This window comes from Squalius cephalus, assembly GCF_949319135.1.
Source record: "Squalius cephalus genome assembly, chromosome: 1".
NCBI lineage: Eukaryota > Metazoa > Chordata > Actinopteri > Cypriniformes > Leuciscidae > Squalius > Squalius cephalus.
The window spans coordinates 66,850,778-66,869,403 of NC_137122.1; the positions used below are offsets into that span (position 1 = coordinate 66,850,778).

The window sequence follows — 18,626 nt, forward strand, 5'->3', positions numbered from 1 at the left end:
AGTAGGCCTGTGTAAACAAAAAAATATAAAGAACAAAAGGATATAAGCTCAAGCAGCGCAAACTGTTATTCTGTTATACTGCAAACTGCGTTTTCTGTTCTTAAACCTCTCTCAAAGAAAACTTAAAGGAAGAATATGTCTCAAAATCATTTTGCTATTAGATAAGTTATCATCTCGGATCACTCGCACTACAGCTGCTTACCTGCAGTCGTGATGCAGTGATGGACAGCTGTCTTTCCTCAGTCGACTGCTGTTTGGATTTCATGTGATTTCTCATTGTGGTGATGATATTATAACTCCAGATTAATTAATTCATTTGATCAAAAGTAATTCCATTTGGTAAAATCATTTAGTAACCTCATTTTCGACTAGTAATTCCAAACTTCGCGAGGCAGTCGACGACATTATGATCAAATACAAACAACTTGTTAAACAAGCGCCACAGTGCCACCCAGTGCATTTAATTATAACTGCGAGTTAGTGCTTGGGATTCATCAGGGATTCACTGCATTTACGACCCACAAAGTATTTACGGCTTCATAAATTCGATCAGATTCGAATAGTATTTTATTTTTCGAATAATAATTACAGATCGAATATTCGAAAATTCGTGCACATCCCTAGTTAAAGCGTTTTTTTTTTTTTTTTTTTTTAGCAGGGAAATAATTTGAATAGGAAATGAAACGTACATATGCCAGTGGTGCCTGTTCATGAAGCTGAAAGTGCGTGTAATAAAATATGATGCAAGCCAACAAGAATCCTTTTTCTGCTCATGTTTACATTTTATGTGGGCAGGGCCCCATATTAGTTATTGAAACGGGCCCCCAGATGCTTAATGCCGCCCCTGCATATATCATATATGTACAAAGCATAGGAGATTTGCCCACACAACAAATGGGAAGCTCATGAGAAGCCCAAAATCCCACAGCACCGTGAAGTGTGTGTTTTCTGCTTTAGAGCTGTAGGTAACTAGCAGCATTCTGTCTGAATTCGGTCCATTTTGCAGACGTCTGTGGTGCGTTGCCCTGTACTTTGGAGTCGCCTCTAATCTCGACTGCAGCGTGGCACAGAGCTCGGTGAGCTCCTGGCTGAGAAAGGACGGAGGTCGCACAATCCATCCAGACACCCCGCCGACGATGCCGTCTTCCTCATCAGACATCAGGTCGCGCACTTCCAAAGGCCCACCTCATCCTCAGCTAGCACACTCTGTCTCGCTTCTAGCAGCTGTAAAAAACAATAAAGACAATCAGTATTGCGCAATGCACTGCGTATGGACAACACACATCTATTAATGCGCCTGAAAAATAGTCACATTGACCAAAAACGAATCTAATCTAATAAATCTTACCGTCTTTCTTCTCGCTCGACTCCGAGCTGAATTCTCCACAGCTTCCGCCTGCAATGCAAGATCTGGTTGTTTGTACCTGAAGCTCCTGCGCACTGTTGCGTAATATGTCTTAAAGGCAGCTGGAAAACAATTAAATGAGAGTGATATTAATAAGAACAACATAAGTCACAGTAAAATTAAACAATAAAGGAGAAAAAATGCAACCGGGTGAAACTGAAGAAATACACACCGGAAGTAAACTATGCTTTTTGAAATTGGGGTTCTATTCACAGCTTCATTGATGAATTTGTTTATAGGTCAGTTGTTTAGATGGTTTAAAAACAGATAATTGGCTTGATATGACTACTTGAATTACTCAATGTTTGCTAAATTTAGCTAAAGGCGAGATTAAGCCAACTTAATAATAATTATTGATGGCGGCTGCGGCGGTGTTGCGTGCTGCTGGAGCTGTATGTTCTCGTACAAAACCCGAGGTGTATGAAACCTCTAATGGGAAAGTGATAGTGGAAGATGAGTTTTTAAATTTTATTTCTATTAAAATCAAGACACTATCACAGGATGAAATTGTTTGCTAGCCTCAAACAATTTCTCCTCTGACTGGATTGAGCATTCCAAGAGACTTCTGTTTGAATTGTGCCCGACAACGCAACGCAATGTCAAACACAAAGGCGCTCAGAAGGACGTTAATAATATCAAGGACTGTTTGAAATTGCTCAATGAGCGCGGTGAAAACATTCCCAGGTTTGTCTCACACTTCCTGGATGAACTTCCACCTGTTGGGTTTGGCAACATGGATGCCTCGGCGTTACTCGGCAGGATGGAACGATTGAGTCGGGAAGTGTCTACTTTAAGGGGAGTTCTGGAAACGCAGGCAAGCGTGAGTGAAAACCTTGGTGCGGCTACTGCGGCTCTAGATCGCCGGATGACGGATATTGAGGAAATCCGCGGAGTTTCTGACCGGGCTGGTGATGCGTCAGGATCTCAGGAGAGAGAAACGCAGGGGTCGGCGGGTCTTGTCCGACAGTCTCTGGGAGAGGCTATGAGTATCCAACCTCCGTCCCCAGCATGGAATATTGTCGTGAAGGAAGGGAGGCGTAAGCCTCAGAAGCCCCCAAAAGTGGCCATGCAACCGATACCTGATGGCAGCACGCAGACCCGTCTAAAGCGAGAGCGCAGAATGGGAATAGTTGGTACCGGCACAGTGAGTAACATTCCAGTAATTCAAACTAAGCTGGTGAGTGTCTTTGCGACTAGATTTTCCCCGGATCTTGATGCGGTCACTCTGCGTGATTATCTGACTGAAAAACTAGGCAATTCTGTGACGTGTCGGAAGATTGATTCTACCCGCAACAGATTCAGTTCGTTTCATGTTACTGCTCAATGTAACGCAGTTGATGAAATCTATCTATGTACGTCGCTATTTTGAGGCTCGCAGACCCAAAGTTAACAGTGGCAGCGCGGCCCATAGATCAGGAGGAGAGGCTGGCCAAAAGCAGCAGCGCTCTGTGTCTGTTCTTATACCTGTAGCTCCACAGGGGATCAGCAGTCAGGCTGTGGCCCGGGATTAATAAACATAGATGAATATCAATATCGTGTCATATAACGCACAAGGACTGCGCGTTGGGCATAGTGAAGCAGACAAATCGCGCCGCCTAGTAGTGGATAAACTCTTGGAGGCCTGTGATGTACTATGAGTTCAAGAAACTTTTTTACCAAAGCAGGACTTAGAGGGTCTTAATTCCCTGCATAAAGACTTTTATGGGGCGGGTGAATCTACTACTGACCTGAGTACCAGAATTGTTCATGGTAGAATACCTGGTGGTGTTGCCCTGTTATGGCATAAAAAATATGATCAGCTGGTTAAGGTGGTTAGACTGGATGTTGATTGGGCCATAGGAATGGAGTTTAATTGTGGTGATAAAAACTTCATTATCTTAAACATTTACACACCCTATGAGTGTTCTCAAAATGAAGAGGAATATCTTAATAGGCTGGCTTGTGTTATGTCTTTCATTCAAGATAATGCTTCCACGTGCTTCTTTATTGTGGGTGACATGAATGCAGATGTTTCTGATGGCAGTGCTTTATTTGCCAAACATTTAATGCAGTTCTGTTTTGATAATGGTTTAATTCTTTCTAGTAAAGTGCTCCTGCCTGATAGTAGCTACACCTATATCAGTGAGGCATGGCACACAACTTCATGGCTAGACCACTGCATTTGCACGGCTGACGCACATGATTCTATAGAGGCCATAAAAATTAATTACGAATTTGCCACTACTGATCATGTGCCTTTTTCTTTTTCTGTAAGTTTAGGCGATATACCTGCTTTTGTGTCTGTAGATAACGTGTGTGGGGAAAATAGATTGGTCTAATCTGAAGGAGGAGGACCTTAAAGAATATTATATTCAGTCTGACATCTTGTTGAATAACATTGAATTACCTAAAGATTCTATGGCATGTTATGATATTAATTGCAAGAATCCTCAACATGGTATTGAGCTGTGCACCCTGTATGAGAATATTGTGAAGTCCCTCCTTGTTTCGAGCAGGCCCCTGTATAAGACACACAGATTGTACAAAGTCAAGCCAGGTTGGAATGACTATGTGGAGGAGATACATGCCGAGGCAAGAAGGGCTTATAAAGCATGGGATGAGTCAGGTAGACATAAACAGGGTCCCTTATTTGAACACAAGAAACAGGCAAATGCAAAGTTTAAATATGCTCTACGTTTCATTAAGAGGAAGGAAAACACAATGAGGTCGGACTCTCTGGCAAGAAAGCTGCAATATAACAGTCCTATTGAGTTCTGGAAAGAAATCAAAAGACTGAATAACTGTAAAACATCGTTACCAACGAATATTGATGGTGTCAATGGCTCGGAAGAAATTACTCAGTTGTGGCAGAAACATTACAATGAGCTGTTTAATTGTGTAAAAAGTAAATATTTTATAATGGGTGATATTGACACTGACAGTAATGAAGATGCAACTGTTCTACCTCAAGAAATATATGACGCAATTATGTTGCTAAAGGATAATAAGGCATGCGGTATGGATGAGATATCTGCGGAGCATTTAAAATTTGCAAGTAGAAAACTCTGTCCCCTAATTGCTTTTTGTTTTACTGGGTTGTTAGTCCATGGTATTTTACCTGATTCTATTTTATCTGTCACATTAGTGCCTATCATTAAAGAAAAAGCTGGTAAGATCAACAGCTTGGATAATTACAGGCCTATAGCTTTAGCCAGTATTTTATCCAAGGTTTTGGAGAGGATTATACTGAATTGGCTAGAACATTTTGTCTTGACTTCTGATAATCAGTTTGGCTTCAAACCTAAACATGGCACTGATATGTGTATTTTTGCCCTAAAGGAGGTTCTAGATTTATATAACAGGCATAATTCAACAATCTTTATGTGTTTTATTGACGCTTCTAAAGCCTTTGATCGGGTAAATCATGAGAAATTATTCTACAAATTGCATAACAGAGGGGCTCCCAAATATTTAGTGAGAATCTTGGCCTTTTGGTATGCCCATCAGTTAATATGTGAAATGGGGTAACTTTATGTCTGCCTCATTTAATGTAAGTAATGGAGTTAGGCAGGGAAGCATCTTATCTCCCTTTCTCTTTAATATTTATATGGATGATCTATCAAAGTTGTTAAACAAATGTGGAACAGGCTGTATGGTTGGGGACACCATTATTAACCACCTCATGTACGCGGATGACCTGGTCATTCTTTGTCCATATAGTGCTGGCCTTCAACAGCTACTAAGGGTATGTTCTCAATATGGCTCAGACTTTGATATTACGTTCAATTCTAAGAAGAGTAATATAATGATTGTTAGAAGCAGGGAGGACAATAATCTCTTATTTCCTGCCTTTTATCTGTCGGGTATTTTACTTAAAGTGTGTGATGAGGTCAAATAGTTAGGACATTATATAACTGATGACCTGTCTGATGATAGGGACATTCATAAACAGTATTGTATGTTGTATGCACAAGGTAATATGCTGAATCGCAAATTTATGTGTATGTGTTCACGATCTTTGAAGACTACACTTTTTAAAGCTTTTTGCACTCCGATGTATACTGCCCACTTGTGGCGGCGCTATAAAAAAAGCAGTATGCAGAAACTCAATGTGGCATACAATGATGGTTTGATGGATTTGCTGCTGCTTAAATTACCACGATGGGGCAGTGCGAGCTAAACGTGTGTAAGTGTTAATGTATTTTCGTGTCCTGCTGTACTCAGGAATCTCATGTACAGATGTATGTGTAGATTAGCAGAGTCATATAACAGCATCATCGCAACACTAGTGAACCCTGCATTGAGTGCAGTTAGGTTCACTTCGAGATTGTGGAACCATTGGCGTCTTAGTCTATATGCTAATATTTGAACTCTTTGTGTCTGTGGAATTTTGACTGCTGACTGTTGTAGATTTTATTTTTATTTTTTATTTTTATTATTATTACTATGTGTTTGTATAGTGCTATGGACCATTTTTTATGCATGTCCTGAATAAAGAATATGATGATGATGATGATGATGATGATGTAGAAACAGTTTACAGTAAATTTGAAGATGACAATCAAATGTCACAAAAAGTTTAACCAGTGGATCAATGCCCAAATCCACAGAATACTTAACTCAATTCAAACTGAAATACAGTGTAATACACTGCAACAGGTCAGATTTAAATTGATTTCTCCAAACCAAAATATGTTACAATTAAATACGATAACACAAACTGGAATACGGCAGTGGTGAGGTAGGCCTAAGTTACAAGAGAAATAAAAGCACTTTAACAAAGCCACAACCCGCGTTTAATCATGCCATGCGGAACCAGAAATATGCATTAAACCATAAAGTTATACTGTATAATCAAAGAATATAGATTCAACTCATTAACAGATTTATCAAATAAACATGCCATCAGTAATTTCCCCCATAAACCATGAAACGTACATACCCAATCCTTTACCGTCCGATCACCACGAGGTTCACTCGTCACACATGCGCTCCAAATAAATCTATAAACAAAAATGTACACATCAAATGTTGTTTTAACTTCGCTTCACAACTTATTTGTGCATATTAAAGATATTGGAGTAATATTTACCAAGAAAGAAGAACGTATAACACAGAATCCGATCGATGCACGCGCCGTCATGGAGCTCTCCTGAACAGTGTAAAATGGCTTCTCTGGTCGCGCGCACGCGTCCAGCACAAGTGAATAGTATCGCGAGAAGAGAGGGATTTCTTAAAGGGGCCACAAACATTAGGCTTGTTTGAGATGCGCCTTGCCTCGCCTGAAATGTAGCCGAGAGTAGGCGGCTGCAGTGAGGGGAGGAGTGAAAAAAGCGCAGGCAAGCCGGACAGATCTCTCTTCTCGTAGTGGATCTGACACCTGTGAGATCAAAGATGGATATCGCGGGATTCACGCTTGTGCACATTGTTGCTAATAAACTGGATGTAATTCAAGTTCTGTTGCTTTTATATGAAAATAAATAAAATGAACAAGACACCCAAAGTACTTGTTATTTAATTCCATTCCAAATACATGTTTATCAATAATTTTTTTCTTTAATACAGACATATGTGTTTTTATTTATTTAATTTTTTTATAAAAATTAAATTGCATAACCCAAAGAGATCGCACTGTCAGATAGTTTGGGAATATTCACACATAACATATACACATAAAACCTGATATTAGAGTTTTAAAATCAAACATTTTAAAAGAGAACAATACATCACAGTTGTTTAAACCAATGAGCATTAAGCTGTGTCGTCAGCAAGTCGTTTCCCATCGTGCTTTTGATCAGCGCAGTCGGTGGAGAGCAACTGCGCTCGACTGCAGAATCCTTGCGATCGCGAGAGATTTTTGACATACGTCAGCATGACATCAGAGCAAGGCGGACCATACTCGGACACATTTCTAACCGGCATGCATCTCGCGCTGATCACCGGTGATCGGTTCTGCGCAGATTTTGCTCATCTCAAACAAGCCTATTTTTAATGCAAAATAGAAACGAGGTATATTTACACTACTACTAGGCCAGAATAGAAAAACGTCACTTACACACAATGTCGTCATTATCAGCATCATGTCAATTGATCTAAGTAAGTAAAAATATATGCACAGAATTGAGAAAATAGTATTTATAGAGATAAAATGTGGCCTATCACAGGGCAAACATGCGAATGTTCACGGTACATTTTATGCAAACAACTCTAATCGTAGTTGTAACTCTATATGTACAGTAGGCATAATTCTTGTCATTGCGTATGTGTATGCAGCATGAGTCAAATACAATCTTCTGTTCGTGAACAGTTGTATTATGCACAGTGGTTGAGCACTCGGAGATTGTGATGCTGTTTGCATGGAATGCACATTTTACCTTTGTGGCAAAGCCTGATTGAAATTAATTGTTCAAATAAATGGTTTTGTGTCTTTTTTACATAACATTGGCCATTGCTAATGACACATAGTAACTAATCTAGCTACTTTCATTAAATATATCAATTTAAGCTAAAATGTAAGAGTCTATAATTAGGCTATACTGAGCCTGATCTATTTATACCAGAGATTTTCTTAGAATGAAGTAAATACCTTTTAGAAAAATGTTACCTGGGGTAAAACTCCCCCTGCCCTGATTTGCATTTGTATAGCTCACAGCATTTTCATTTACATGTTAAAGCCTCCCCTAGAATAAGGGGGAGGCGGGTCATGGGGGGACAACTGCCACGCAAGTTCCACGTCAATTTCCCACAATTCACGTCAGTTTTCGGTGTTGCCTGCAAATTGCTGTGTGCAGTCGTAATCCTGAACTTCCACGACAATCTACAGTGCCGCGATTACTGACGAAAATCCCACTTTTCATGCAGTGAATGGCTCGACACGACCCGCACCGGGGAAGAGCCTCGACGGGGCTTTCTTATGAGGCTTTCAGTCCTCAAGTGCCAGGGGGTCCGTGAAATAATTTACTATAACCTACTGTATTTTCCGGACTGTAAACTAAAGTCACTCTTTATCATGAAACACGTTGTGATTTATTCCAGAGTGACCTAGGCCTTTACAATGCATTTAACTTAGTTCACATAATCTAAATGTTGACTTTCAAAAGTAAGCGCACCAAGAAGACTATTCGCTGTATTTTGGTTTATATATATATACAGAATATACTTCTTTTTTTTCATCAATCTCTTTATTAAATTTTGAACATGAAATAAGAACTAACAAAGTTCCCCTGCACATACAAAGAAAAAATATACAAAAACATAAACACCAAGAATCAACAAAAATAAACGACAAACAACATAGTGTTGTAAAGTTTTTCTTTCTTCAAAGCAGAGACCAGTGAGACAGTCGGGATCGCGTTCAACTGAAGTTATTCTTTATTGAGAACTCCTCTGTACGCGGCTGTAGAAACTTCCAACATGATCTGTCTAACATAACTTTACATGGTGTCTTATAGGCATTTTAGAAGGAGGGACTTTTGGGGGTGGAGACAAATTCAAACAAAGCATGTAAATGAGTATACAGGTTAAGGTAACAAAAGGTGAGATTCTCAGTGAATCATTCGTGTGCTAATCCCATCAGTCTGAGTGAAACTGGGGCTCAAAGAGCCATTAAAGAAAACAGGAATTGCAACTTTGCTGAGATCTTAACCTTAAAAGCTAAAATCAGTATTCTTCACTGTGATGTTATGTAAGGAAGCATATCTAAAATAGATTCTTAAATTTTAACCCTTCAATAGTAACAATGAAGGGAAAAAACTAACAAAAAAAACCCACATTAACTAATAGCTGTGAGTGACGGTCCAAGAACTACTGGCCAGTCATTTGCAGCAAAAAACGTGGGACACTAAGTTTACTCAGGATTGTCTGGGAAGGTCAACTTCCCAACATATTCAAAAAAAGGGGGTATATATACATACATATACTTTTTAACCACAAATGCCCGTATTGTACTATCTCTGAGATGTGCCACGTATTACATCATCACGTTGGAAAGGTCACGCGTCACATCATCAAAAAATGTGTTTTGGGGTTTCATGACCCTTTAAAAATGAAATGAATGTGTAAACATGAATACATCAACAATTTCAACCTTTGTATTGTTACAGTGTTGGTAGTATATTTAAATGAACAATGTGTAGTCTTTCTCCATGTTACCTTTACCTTGATATCCCTGTTTATTTGTCAGCAAAAGTCTGCTGGATGAAGATGAACACGTTAGTTGATCATCATAGATCTGAGTCATTTTCTCTTTCTGTCTTCAGTCTGAGTGATTGCAGTATTACAGAGAAACAGAGTCTCATCCTGACTTCAGCTCTGAAATCAAACCCGTCACACCTGAGAGAGCTGGACCTGAGCAGGAATAAACTAGGAGACTCTGGAGTGAAAAACCTCAGTGATCTACTGATGAACCCACAACTCAAGCTGGAGAAACTACAGTTAGTCTCATTATACTGTACAGCAATTACAGTGTGACTGAAGTTTATTTATTTGAAGACAGCAGGGCTTATGTTTCATTGTTTATAGCAGTGCACTTTCTGGGTTTTTTAAACTAAAACACTTTATTCTCAATATCTCACAGTGAGTCTGAGTTCACATTATATTTGTGTAAAATTCTTCACATTCATGATTTGTAAGATAATCTCTCTTCCTCTGTTTGTGTCTTTCTAGACTATATTGCTGTGGCATTACAGATGTTTCTTCTCTAACTCAGTCTTTGACTAACTCAAAAGCACTGCAGTTTCTAAAAGAGCTTGAGCTGAGACTCAATAATATAGAAGACTCACAGCAGCGACTCAGAGACGAGCTACGAGACTCAAACTGTGTCCTGAGGTGAGGAAACATCACTGAGATATTAAAGAGATCTTCATTTACCTCTGATATGTGAACAAACCTTTCAAACATTCGTGAAAGGAAATTATCATTAAGCTTTATTGCAACAAAGGGTTTGTGTGAGAACAAAATGTGAAGTTATTGAAATGTTTAACACAAAGAAGGAAAGAGAACAAAAGCTCACTGTCACAGCTTTATACATTGTCGTAGAAATTTTAAACTGTATATTAAACTAACCATGTTTCTAACATCTAACCTTATTTAACATCTAACATCTGAACAGGATGTACTGTACGAAACCAATGGAAAACTTGTGTCTTTGAGTGTGTGCATATGTGTGTACAAATAACATAGTTTGGGAAATGAAACTAGACAGTCTGTTAGAATCTTGTGATTAACAAATGAAGTCATCATTAAAACAAAGTTTGCTTTACCTAGTAACAGAGGGGTTTGCATATGAAGAACCAATCAAATAATGGGGAAATTATGTAATGCAGCCTGACATTTATGCCATACCTCGATTCTATAAAACCTGTTGTATCTGTGTTTTACGGTGGGATTTCTCAATGGAATTTGTCTGAGATCCTCCGGCCTTGATTCTTCTTGGGAGAGTTTCTCTGAGAACTGCTCGAAGACTCTCCCGGCCGTTATTAAAGCATTTAAAGGACATTTGCTGAAAGTCTGTCTGTTAATTTCTGCTTAAACTGGTCAGTTTAGGGAAGCAAGTTACTTAGAAACTCGGCCAGTTGTAAAGGTTATTAAGTGTCGATTGTAGACGCAACAGTTTTATTTATTAAGTGTCGATTTGTAGACGCTAGATAGTCGGGATTTAGGAAAAAATCCACTACAACATCAACACCTGCTTTATTAACAGTAGAAGTGAATCATTTCAGTGTGAAAACAGACTTGGTCAGACTGTAGGAAAACGCTGCACTCCTGCTAAAATCAGTGCAGTTCCAGCTTCAGCTCCCAGCGTCCAGCTCACATGAGGAATGTCTCTGTCTCTAGTGTGTTTTTACTGTGACAACTTTACACTTACTTTACTCTCAGTTATTTACTAAGAGCCTACAAACATGTTTAAACTAGAGGACAAACGGCTTTAACTAAAGGTTTGTGTTTGAACTCAAAATAACATTTGTATTTGCTCCCTGTGGTTTATTCCATACGCCGTACACTCATTAGTTTCTCCTTTACAGAGACTCAGTAGGAGTTGCACCGACACATACACACACACACACACACACACACACACATATGATTCATGCTTTACATATATTATATTTAAAAACACAAATATCTATCCAAGATCATGTATTGTCAGTAATTAATCTGATTACAGGAATTCAATTTAAATATTTTTTACAAAACAAAAACAAAAAAAACAGTAATTGAAATATAATATTTTGCACTTTGTTCCACTGAACTCTGATTGTTTTCTCTTCTGTTCCACTTTACAGAGTAGATGAAGATCGATCACCAAACATCCCTAATAAAGGTCGATCACCAAACATCCCTGGTAAAGGTCGATCACCAAACATCCCTGATGAAGATCGATCACCAAACATCCCTGATGAAGATCGATCACCAAACATCCCTGATAAAGGTCGATCACCAAACATCCCTGGTAAAGGTCGATCACCAAACTCTGATAGATGTGTTATATCGTAGTGTGAAATGATCCTGAGAGGAGCAGAAACCATCAGGTGATCCACAGAAGAGTCTCTCTACTGTCTATGAGGAGAAATACATGTGTAAATGTGTTTCATAAAGGTGGAAGAGACTCAGACTTCACAATTAAATAAAGCAGCGTGTGTGTTAGCATGCGTTTTAGAAACGTGATATTGAATGATCAATGTTGGTTTAGTATGAATAATAATTATTTATAATAATTAATATAATAATTCATTATTATAAATATCTATTTAGTTTTGTGTGAAATCCAAGTTGTGGAATTGGGAATGTATTGTTGATTCTGATTTGTATATTTCATTGATATTTTATGTGAAGTTGTACATGTCTTATACAAAAAAATATTATTTATAGATTTTTTTTGTAAAATCTATGTTTTGGAATACATTTGTGACTCTGATCAAGTGCCCATTTATTTTTTTATTTTGTGATTGTAGTTTAACCAATACATTTAGGGTTGATTTAAGTTCTTATATTTTAACCCTATAATGTTACCCACAGTTTTATCCTTAAAGATATTATTTTTTATTATAAAAACCCAAAATCGTCATCTCTTGAATATGTTGTTAATTTCTTTATTTTATATGCAAAATGTTTCACTTACAAGCAAAAGTGGCTTAAATCTCATTTATGTTTAACTCGTTTCATCCCTCGGGTTTATAAATAATAAACTTTTTTTTTTATGTATTATGATCAATTATTCGAATATTTTTAACCTTGTAATTGTGCTTTTCCCCCTGTGTATATAATCTCATACTATGATACGCAAACCCATGATATTTATGTTTTCTTATTTTGTTTAGTTTATTGTCATTATGATTGTTCATTGTTAAAGAACTGGTATCTTTCCCTGATCTTGTATGTAACTATAAGTTATGAGTGACAGGTGCACTAACACTTAATAACATCAGTAACTCGCCAGCCTAGAGCAGTTCTCCTCAGCGTGTGTAATGTGTGTAATGTCTGCACAGAGGAGACGGGCGGCTGATGATCTCGCCTTTGGAGAAAACTGCTGATTTTATACTCCAACAATGTAAATATCCCTCCTTAAAAATAAAGATTACCCCAGAAAGAATTGCATTGCTAGCCCACCCCAACACTTACACACAATTATAATGATAAATGCTGACCAATACTTAATTATATTACTTTTTTAACTGAAAATTATATATTTCAGTAAAAGAAACAAAATGTCATTTGTTTTGTCATGTGACATAGATATGCATACATACACACTAAATAAATGCAGTGAACACATCTCAATGTTCAGTCTAGCAATGAATTAATGCATATATTAATGAAATAATTAGCAGTGCTTATTATAAATGAGTTATCCATGCACAATATTATATTTTTTTTATATATTAATATGCCCTTGTAATCTTTAATCAAAAACGCTAACTCACCCCCTGCAATGCCCAACTTCCTACAATCCAATGGGACATTTTCACATATACAATATTGCTTTCATGCCAACTTTAATCGCCACTCAAAATTAAAACGCTGTCGTCACTGAAGCACAAACACTGAAACAGGAGCACATAAACTAATAGGGATTCACTGGTCAGACGGAAAGTATTCAGTACTTTAGATACATTTATCAATACATTTCTTAGAATATTTGTAGATTTCTTAACATGTCCTATACACTTACATGCTTGTTTTTGTTTCTCCCTGCAGATAAGTTGTGTGAGCTGCTAAAATCAAGATCAGTGGAAAAAGGTGATCATTGGACCATGTAAAGATGTTTGCAGACTACACTTGTAATAGTTGTAGTGTTTCTGTGAAAACTCTAAAAGATTATGTACAACATCAAGGGCTACACAGAAATGAGGCACATTACCTATATGCATGTTGCATGGCAGGTTGTAAGTTACGCTTCAGAAATTACAACGCATTTAAATGTCATGTTTACCGTCATCATCGGCAGTCATCTTCTGGTCTCTGCAGGGACCCTTCACATGTGAAGTTACAAACTGTCAGAAACAGTTGATTGATCTTTCAGATCTTTTGGGTCACCTTCAATTTCCCATTTCAAAAAGAGAGCAGGTGCATTGCCCCTTCAAAAACTGTGATCGATCATTTTCACGTCCCACCAATCTAGAAAGCACAAATACTCTACAGCTTTGCATGTCTCTGGTGCATACTGTCTTCCTTCAGTTCCTAGTGAGTCTCAGTTCTCTGTTACTGAAAGCCACTCGGGTGAAGGGGCAGATGACGATGGGCATGAGGAGGATATGCTGGACCCTGCACAAATGAAAAGTTTATACATGAGAAATCTGTCCATGTTTTTCATGAAGTTGCAGGCAAAGCACCTGATCCCTTCCTCAACAGTACAGTTAATCGTAGAAGAGATAAGTTAGCTTAGTGGAGAGTGTGCCAGCAGTATACAAAGAATCAACTTAAAGTATCTCTTCAAGCAAAAACTAAACTCTCTGAGATAGAAGAAGATGCTTTGAAAACCCTATGGACATGGATATTCATGGATCATGTAGCTCTGCTCTTTCCACAAAGTACAAGAGAAAACAGTACTTTGAGGAAAACTTTCCATATGTGCATCCAAAATGCATTTTTGGGGGATTGATGAAAACAGAAAGGAGAGACATGCCCAATATATTCCCATAAAAGACACATTAACAGCACTCCTGAAAGATCCTGCTGTATGGGAAGAATGTTGTACATCTAGGAATGAGAGTACACCTCTCATTTTAAATGATGTGTGTGATGGATTGGTATTCAAATCCAATCAGTTGGTTCAGTCAATCAGTGGTTAATCCCCTTGGATCTGCTAAGAAAAAACACAAGATGCTTGGGGTGTACTTCACTTTAGCAAACTTTGATCCTTTTCATCGATCCGCTATTGACAACATGCAGCTTTTGCTTTTGTGCCGAGAAGCTGATTTCAAACAATTTGGCCACGAAAAAGTGTTCTCTCCACTGATATCTGATCTTAGAGAACTGGAGACAAATGGACTGAACATACATGGAAACAATGTGAAAGCAACTTTTTTTTTGCATCGCAGGCGATAATTTGGGTTCGCATAATATCAGGGGTTTCACAGAAAACTTTAGTACATCTGGCTATTTCTGCCGATACTGTAGTGTAACAATAAGTGAGCTAGATAATCTGGAGCACCAGGCTCCGATCCGCACAGTTCAAGACTACAATGACACTGTTGAAGAGCTGCAGAATCATGATGCTAGTGAAGCCAGAAGTTTGAAATTCAACTCTGTCTTTAATTCTCTGGCTTTTTTTTTATGTCTGCCAGCCAGGCCTGCCACCCTGTACTGGCCATGAGGGTGTAGTGGCATCCGACCTTGCCATTTACCTCAACTATTTTGTCAAGGTGAAGAAATTCTTCACATATTCTGAACTTAATCGCAGAATCAGGCAGTTTACCTACCAAGGAAGGATCTGACAGTAATTCTACACCCTCGAATGTTTCTGAAAAGGGTGTAAAATTAGGTGGCCAGGCAACAGAAAACTGGTGTTTGCTGAGGCTTCTACCAGTGATAATTGGTGAGAAGATCACAGATACAGAGGATCCAGTTTGGCAACTCACTGTCCAGCTGAAAGAGATAGTGGAGGTCATTTGTGCACCTAGAATATCAGTACCTCAGATTGCTTTGCTTAATGTTCAGATCCGTGAATATCTAGAGGCAAGGAAAGAAATGTTTCCTGGGGGGCGCTAGAGAGCAGCACATGGAGTAGGACGCGTTTTCACTTAGCTCCGTCACACTTGACGAAATAAATCATCTAAAACTTCGTTATTCCTGCTAAATTTGATAGTTGTGCATAATTAACACGCCAATGATGAATAAATCTAAAAAGGCTATCAAAAAGGCTCCGTCCCCGGCTGCCGATACCGTGGAAGGCAACCCAGCAAGTCCGAAGTTGGCTGTTACAAACACGTGCGGTCAAGGTAACGTTAACGTTAGTATGGCCACAGACATCGATGTTTCTCAAACTCTGGAGGGTGAAGACGAGCCTTCACCTAGGGCTATTCTTTCGGCCATTAGAAAAATGGACAGTTCCATGACTACGCGATTTAATGACTTGGAGGCTTCCCTGTCAGGAGTGAAGTCAACACTAGCGGCCAACTCGTCCCGTATCGTTGACCTGGAAGAGGCTAGCACTGACTATGAGCGTCGCATCTCTCAGCTGGAGCAGCTTTGCTCCAATTTATCACAGGAGAATACGTCTTTGAAGTCTAAGGTAACGGACTTAGAGGCCAGATCCCGCAGGCAAAATATCAAGATCGCCGGTCTTCCAGAAAACGTCGAGAAGGGTAACCCTACACAGTTTGTATCTGACCTGTTACCTTCGCTGTTGGGCGAAGCTAACTTTCCGCGTGGCGTAAACGTTGACCGAGCTCACCGCATTGGCCCCGTCGTGAACAACAGGCCGCGAGTTATGATTGCCAGGATTCATCATGATACTGTTAAGACTGAAATATTGCGGCTTGCCCGTAACCAAAGTCCGCTCTCTTTCGACGGGGGTCGAATCAGTATCTTCCCGGATTTTCCAGCAGAGGTGTCCTCCAACGGAAGCAGTTTGACGGTGCACGGGAGAAACTAAGAGCTAAAGGAATAAAATATGGTCTGTTGTATCCTGCCCGTCTCATCTTCACTCATAAGGAGACGAAGAAAATATTCTCGTCCCCGCAGGAGGCCGAATCATACATTGACAATCTCTCACGGTGATGGATCGCGAAACAGACGTTACGGTGGTACATCATGGTAAGACGCTGTCCTAGCTACGTTACCGATGGCCTGCGCAATCCATGGACTTGTTAATTTTGTCATTAAGGAGGACTAAAAAATGACCAGGACAGTAATATCTGAAGATTGTTCAGGTTTTTATGCTTTTGTGTTTGTTTATAGGTAACGATACAGAATGTGCATTCGTTTATTTATACGCGAAGTTTTTTTTTTCCCTTACTATTACGAGTGGAGACGGAGCTGTGTGTTGTTGTTAGGTTAGGTTAAAAGCAGTTAAGTCGTCGATCGATTTTTGTTTTCTTTTTCGCTTTATCCTTTTCCCCCCTCCTCTTTGTGTCCCGTTCGGCTGTCCCACGTTTAAATAGGGTATTTTGATTCTCGTGGGGGTTCGAGATGCGAGTTTATTGGGTTAAACTTAAGCCAGTTTATTTTTGTGTTTATTCGTTTTTTGTTTTGTTTTGCACATCTTACAATGCCTATGCCTGTACTTAATTGTCACTTATTTTACCCTGTGGTTTACCCCAAACTACACTTAAATGAGCTCCCTTAAGAAGCATTTGAATATTCTGAGCTGGAATGTGCGTGGTTTAAATGATATTGTTAAAAGATCTAAAGTCTTCACGCATTTAAATTCTTTGCATGCAGACATATTGTTCCTGCAAGAGACTCATATTAAGCATTCCTGTGCTCACAGACTTAGATGTAGGTGGATAGGCCAAATGTACCACTCTACTTTCTCTTCGAAGGCCCGTGGTGTGTCTATATTAATACGCAAGAATATTCCTTTTCAACATTTGTCCACTAAACAAGATATCAATGGTCGTTATCTTATTGTGACTGGCACAATTTTAGAGAAACATGTTACATTTGTGAACTTGTACGCTCCGAATTTCGATGACCCACATTTTTTCCGATCTGTTTTTAATATCATTCCTGATGTCAACTCCACTCACCTTATTATTGGAGGGGACTTCAATTGCATCTTGGATCCTTTTATGGATAGGTATTCCCCCAGCCCTCCCAAACCTTCTAATTCAGCTACTCAAGTCAAGTCAAGTCATCTTCATTTATATAGCGCTTTTAACAACGTAGATTGTTTCAAAGCAGCTTCACAGAGATAAGCGTATAATTTAAGGTAACAGAGATTGTTTTGGCTTTATAGCAGAGTTAAGTTATTTTCCATCTAAAGTTAGTTTTGATTGATTTGCTTCCGTCGCAACGATCATTTGTTATTAAATTAGGGGCCGCTAAGACGACACCATTCCCTCTACACAGACTTTAAACGCGAACCTGTGAGAAACGCTGATGGCGTTCACATGCGCATTTAGAATGGGTTCTATAGTTATGTGCGTTTGAAAATACGCAGGTTTGGAATTCCCGCCAAGCCTAAACAAAGTACTTGTCTTTCCTTATAAATTTTGATAAAGAATTTTTATTTTATTTTGTTGCTTTGGGGTAGGAACGCGAAACGAATTTCCCGACAACGCCTTATCTGTAGAGTGGTAGAGGGATCCTCCATAGGGAGAGACTAGTTGGCACTTCAGCACTGCGTTGTCATCGGTCCAGGCGAAGGTCCTTCGTCAGATCTGGATACGGCCTGGATCCGGCAGGCTGCAGGAAAACCTCGGGATAAACACAGACACTAAAATTAGCGTAGATGCCATTCTTCTCATGATGTAACGAGTACATCAGGATTTTTGGGAAGTGTTCCCGGTTCCGGCTGACCTAATCTATGCAGCCTAACATTAAATTATAGAAGTCTATAATGTATTATGTGAATGCTAGGCCAAAGAGATGTGTCTTTAATCTGGCTTTGAACTGACAGAGTGTGTCTGCTTCCCGGTCAATGGTAGGAAGACTGTTCCAGAGTTTTGGTGCTAAATAGGAGAAGGATCTACCGCCAGCAGTCGATTTTGATATTCTAGGTATTATCAACTGGCCGGAATTTTGAGATCGCAATAGACGTGACGGACTATAATGCGTTAAGAGCTCGCTCAAGTACTGC

The 18,626-nt window shown here is 39.1% G+C and overlaps 1 protein-coding gene and 1 long non-coding RNA gene across 2 annotated transcripts in view; one reads left to right on the forward strand and one right to left on the reverse strand.

The window, feature by feature from the left end:
• Positions 1–12,891, forward strand: part of LOC307159631 (uncharacterized protein) — a 732,752-nt gene extending 719,861 nt beyond the window's left edge. The window contains exons 25-27 of the mRNA XM_079873101.1: positions 9,643–9,816; positions 10,049–10,210; positions 11,668–12,891. Coding sequence (XP_079729227.1) covers positions 9,643–9,816; positions 10,049–10,210; positions 11,668–11,878 — 547 coding nt within the window. The 3' untranslated portion in view covers positions 11,879–12,891. The remainder of the gene's footprint in view (positions 1–9,642; positions 9,817–10,048; positions 10,211–11,667) is intronic.
• LOC307159729 lies at positions 859–6,543 on the reverse strand. The gene is made up of 4 exons (XR_013821437.1): positions 6,477–6,543; positions 6,327–6,387; positions 1,349–1,467; positions 859–1,224 (listed from the first exon to the last, which is right to left on the reverse strand). It is a non-coding gene; the product is annotated as an uncharacterized lncRNA (long non-coding RNA).
• Positions 12,892–18,626: the final 5,735 nt, after the last annotated feature.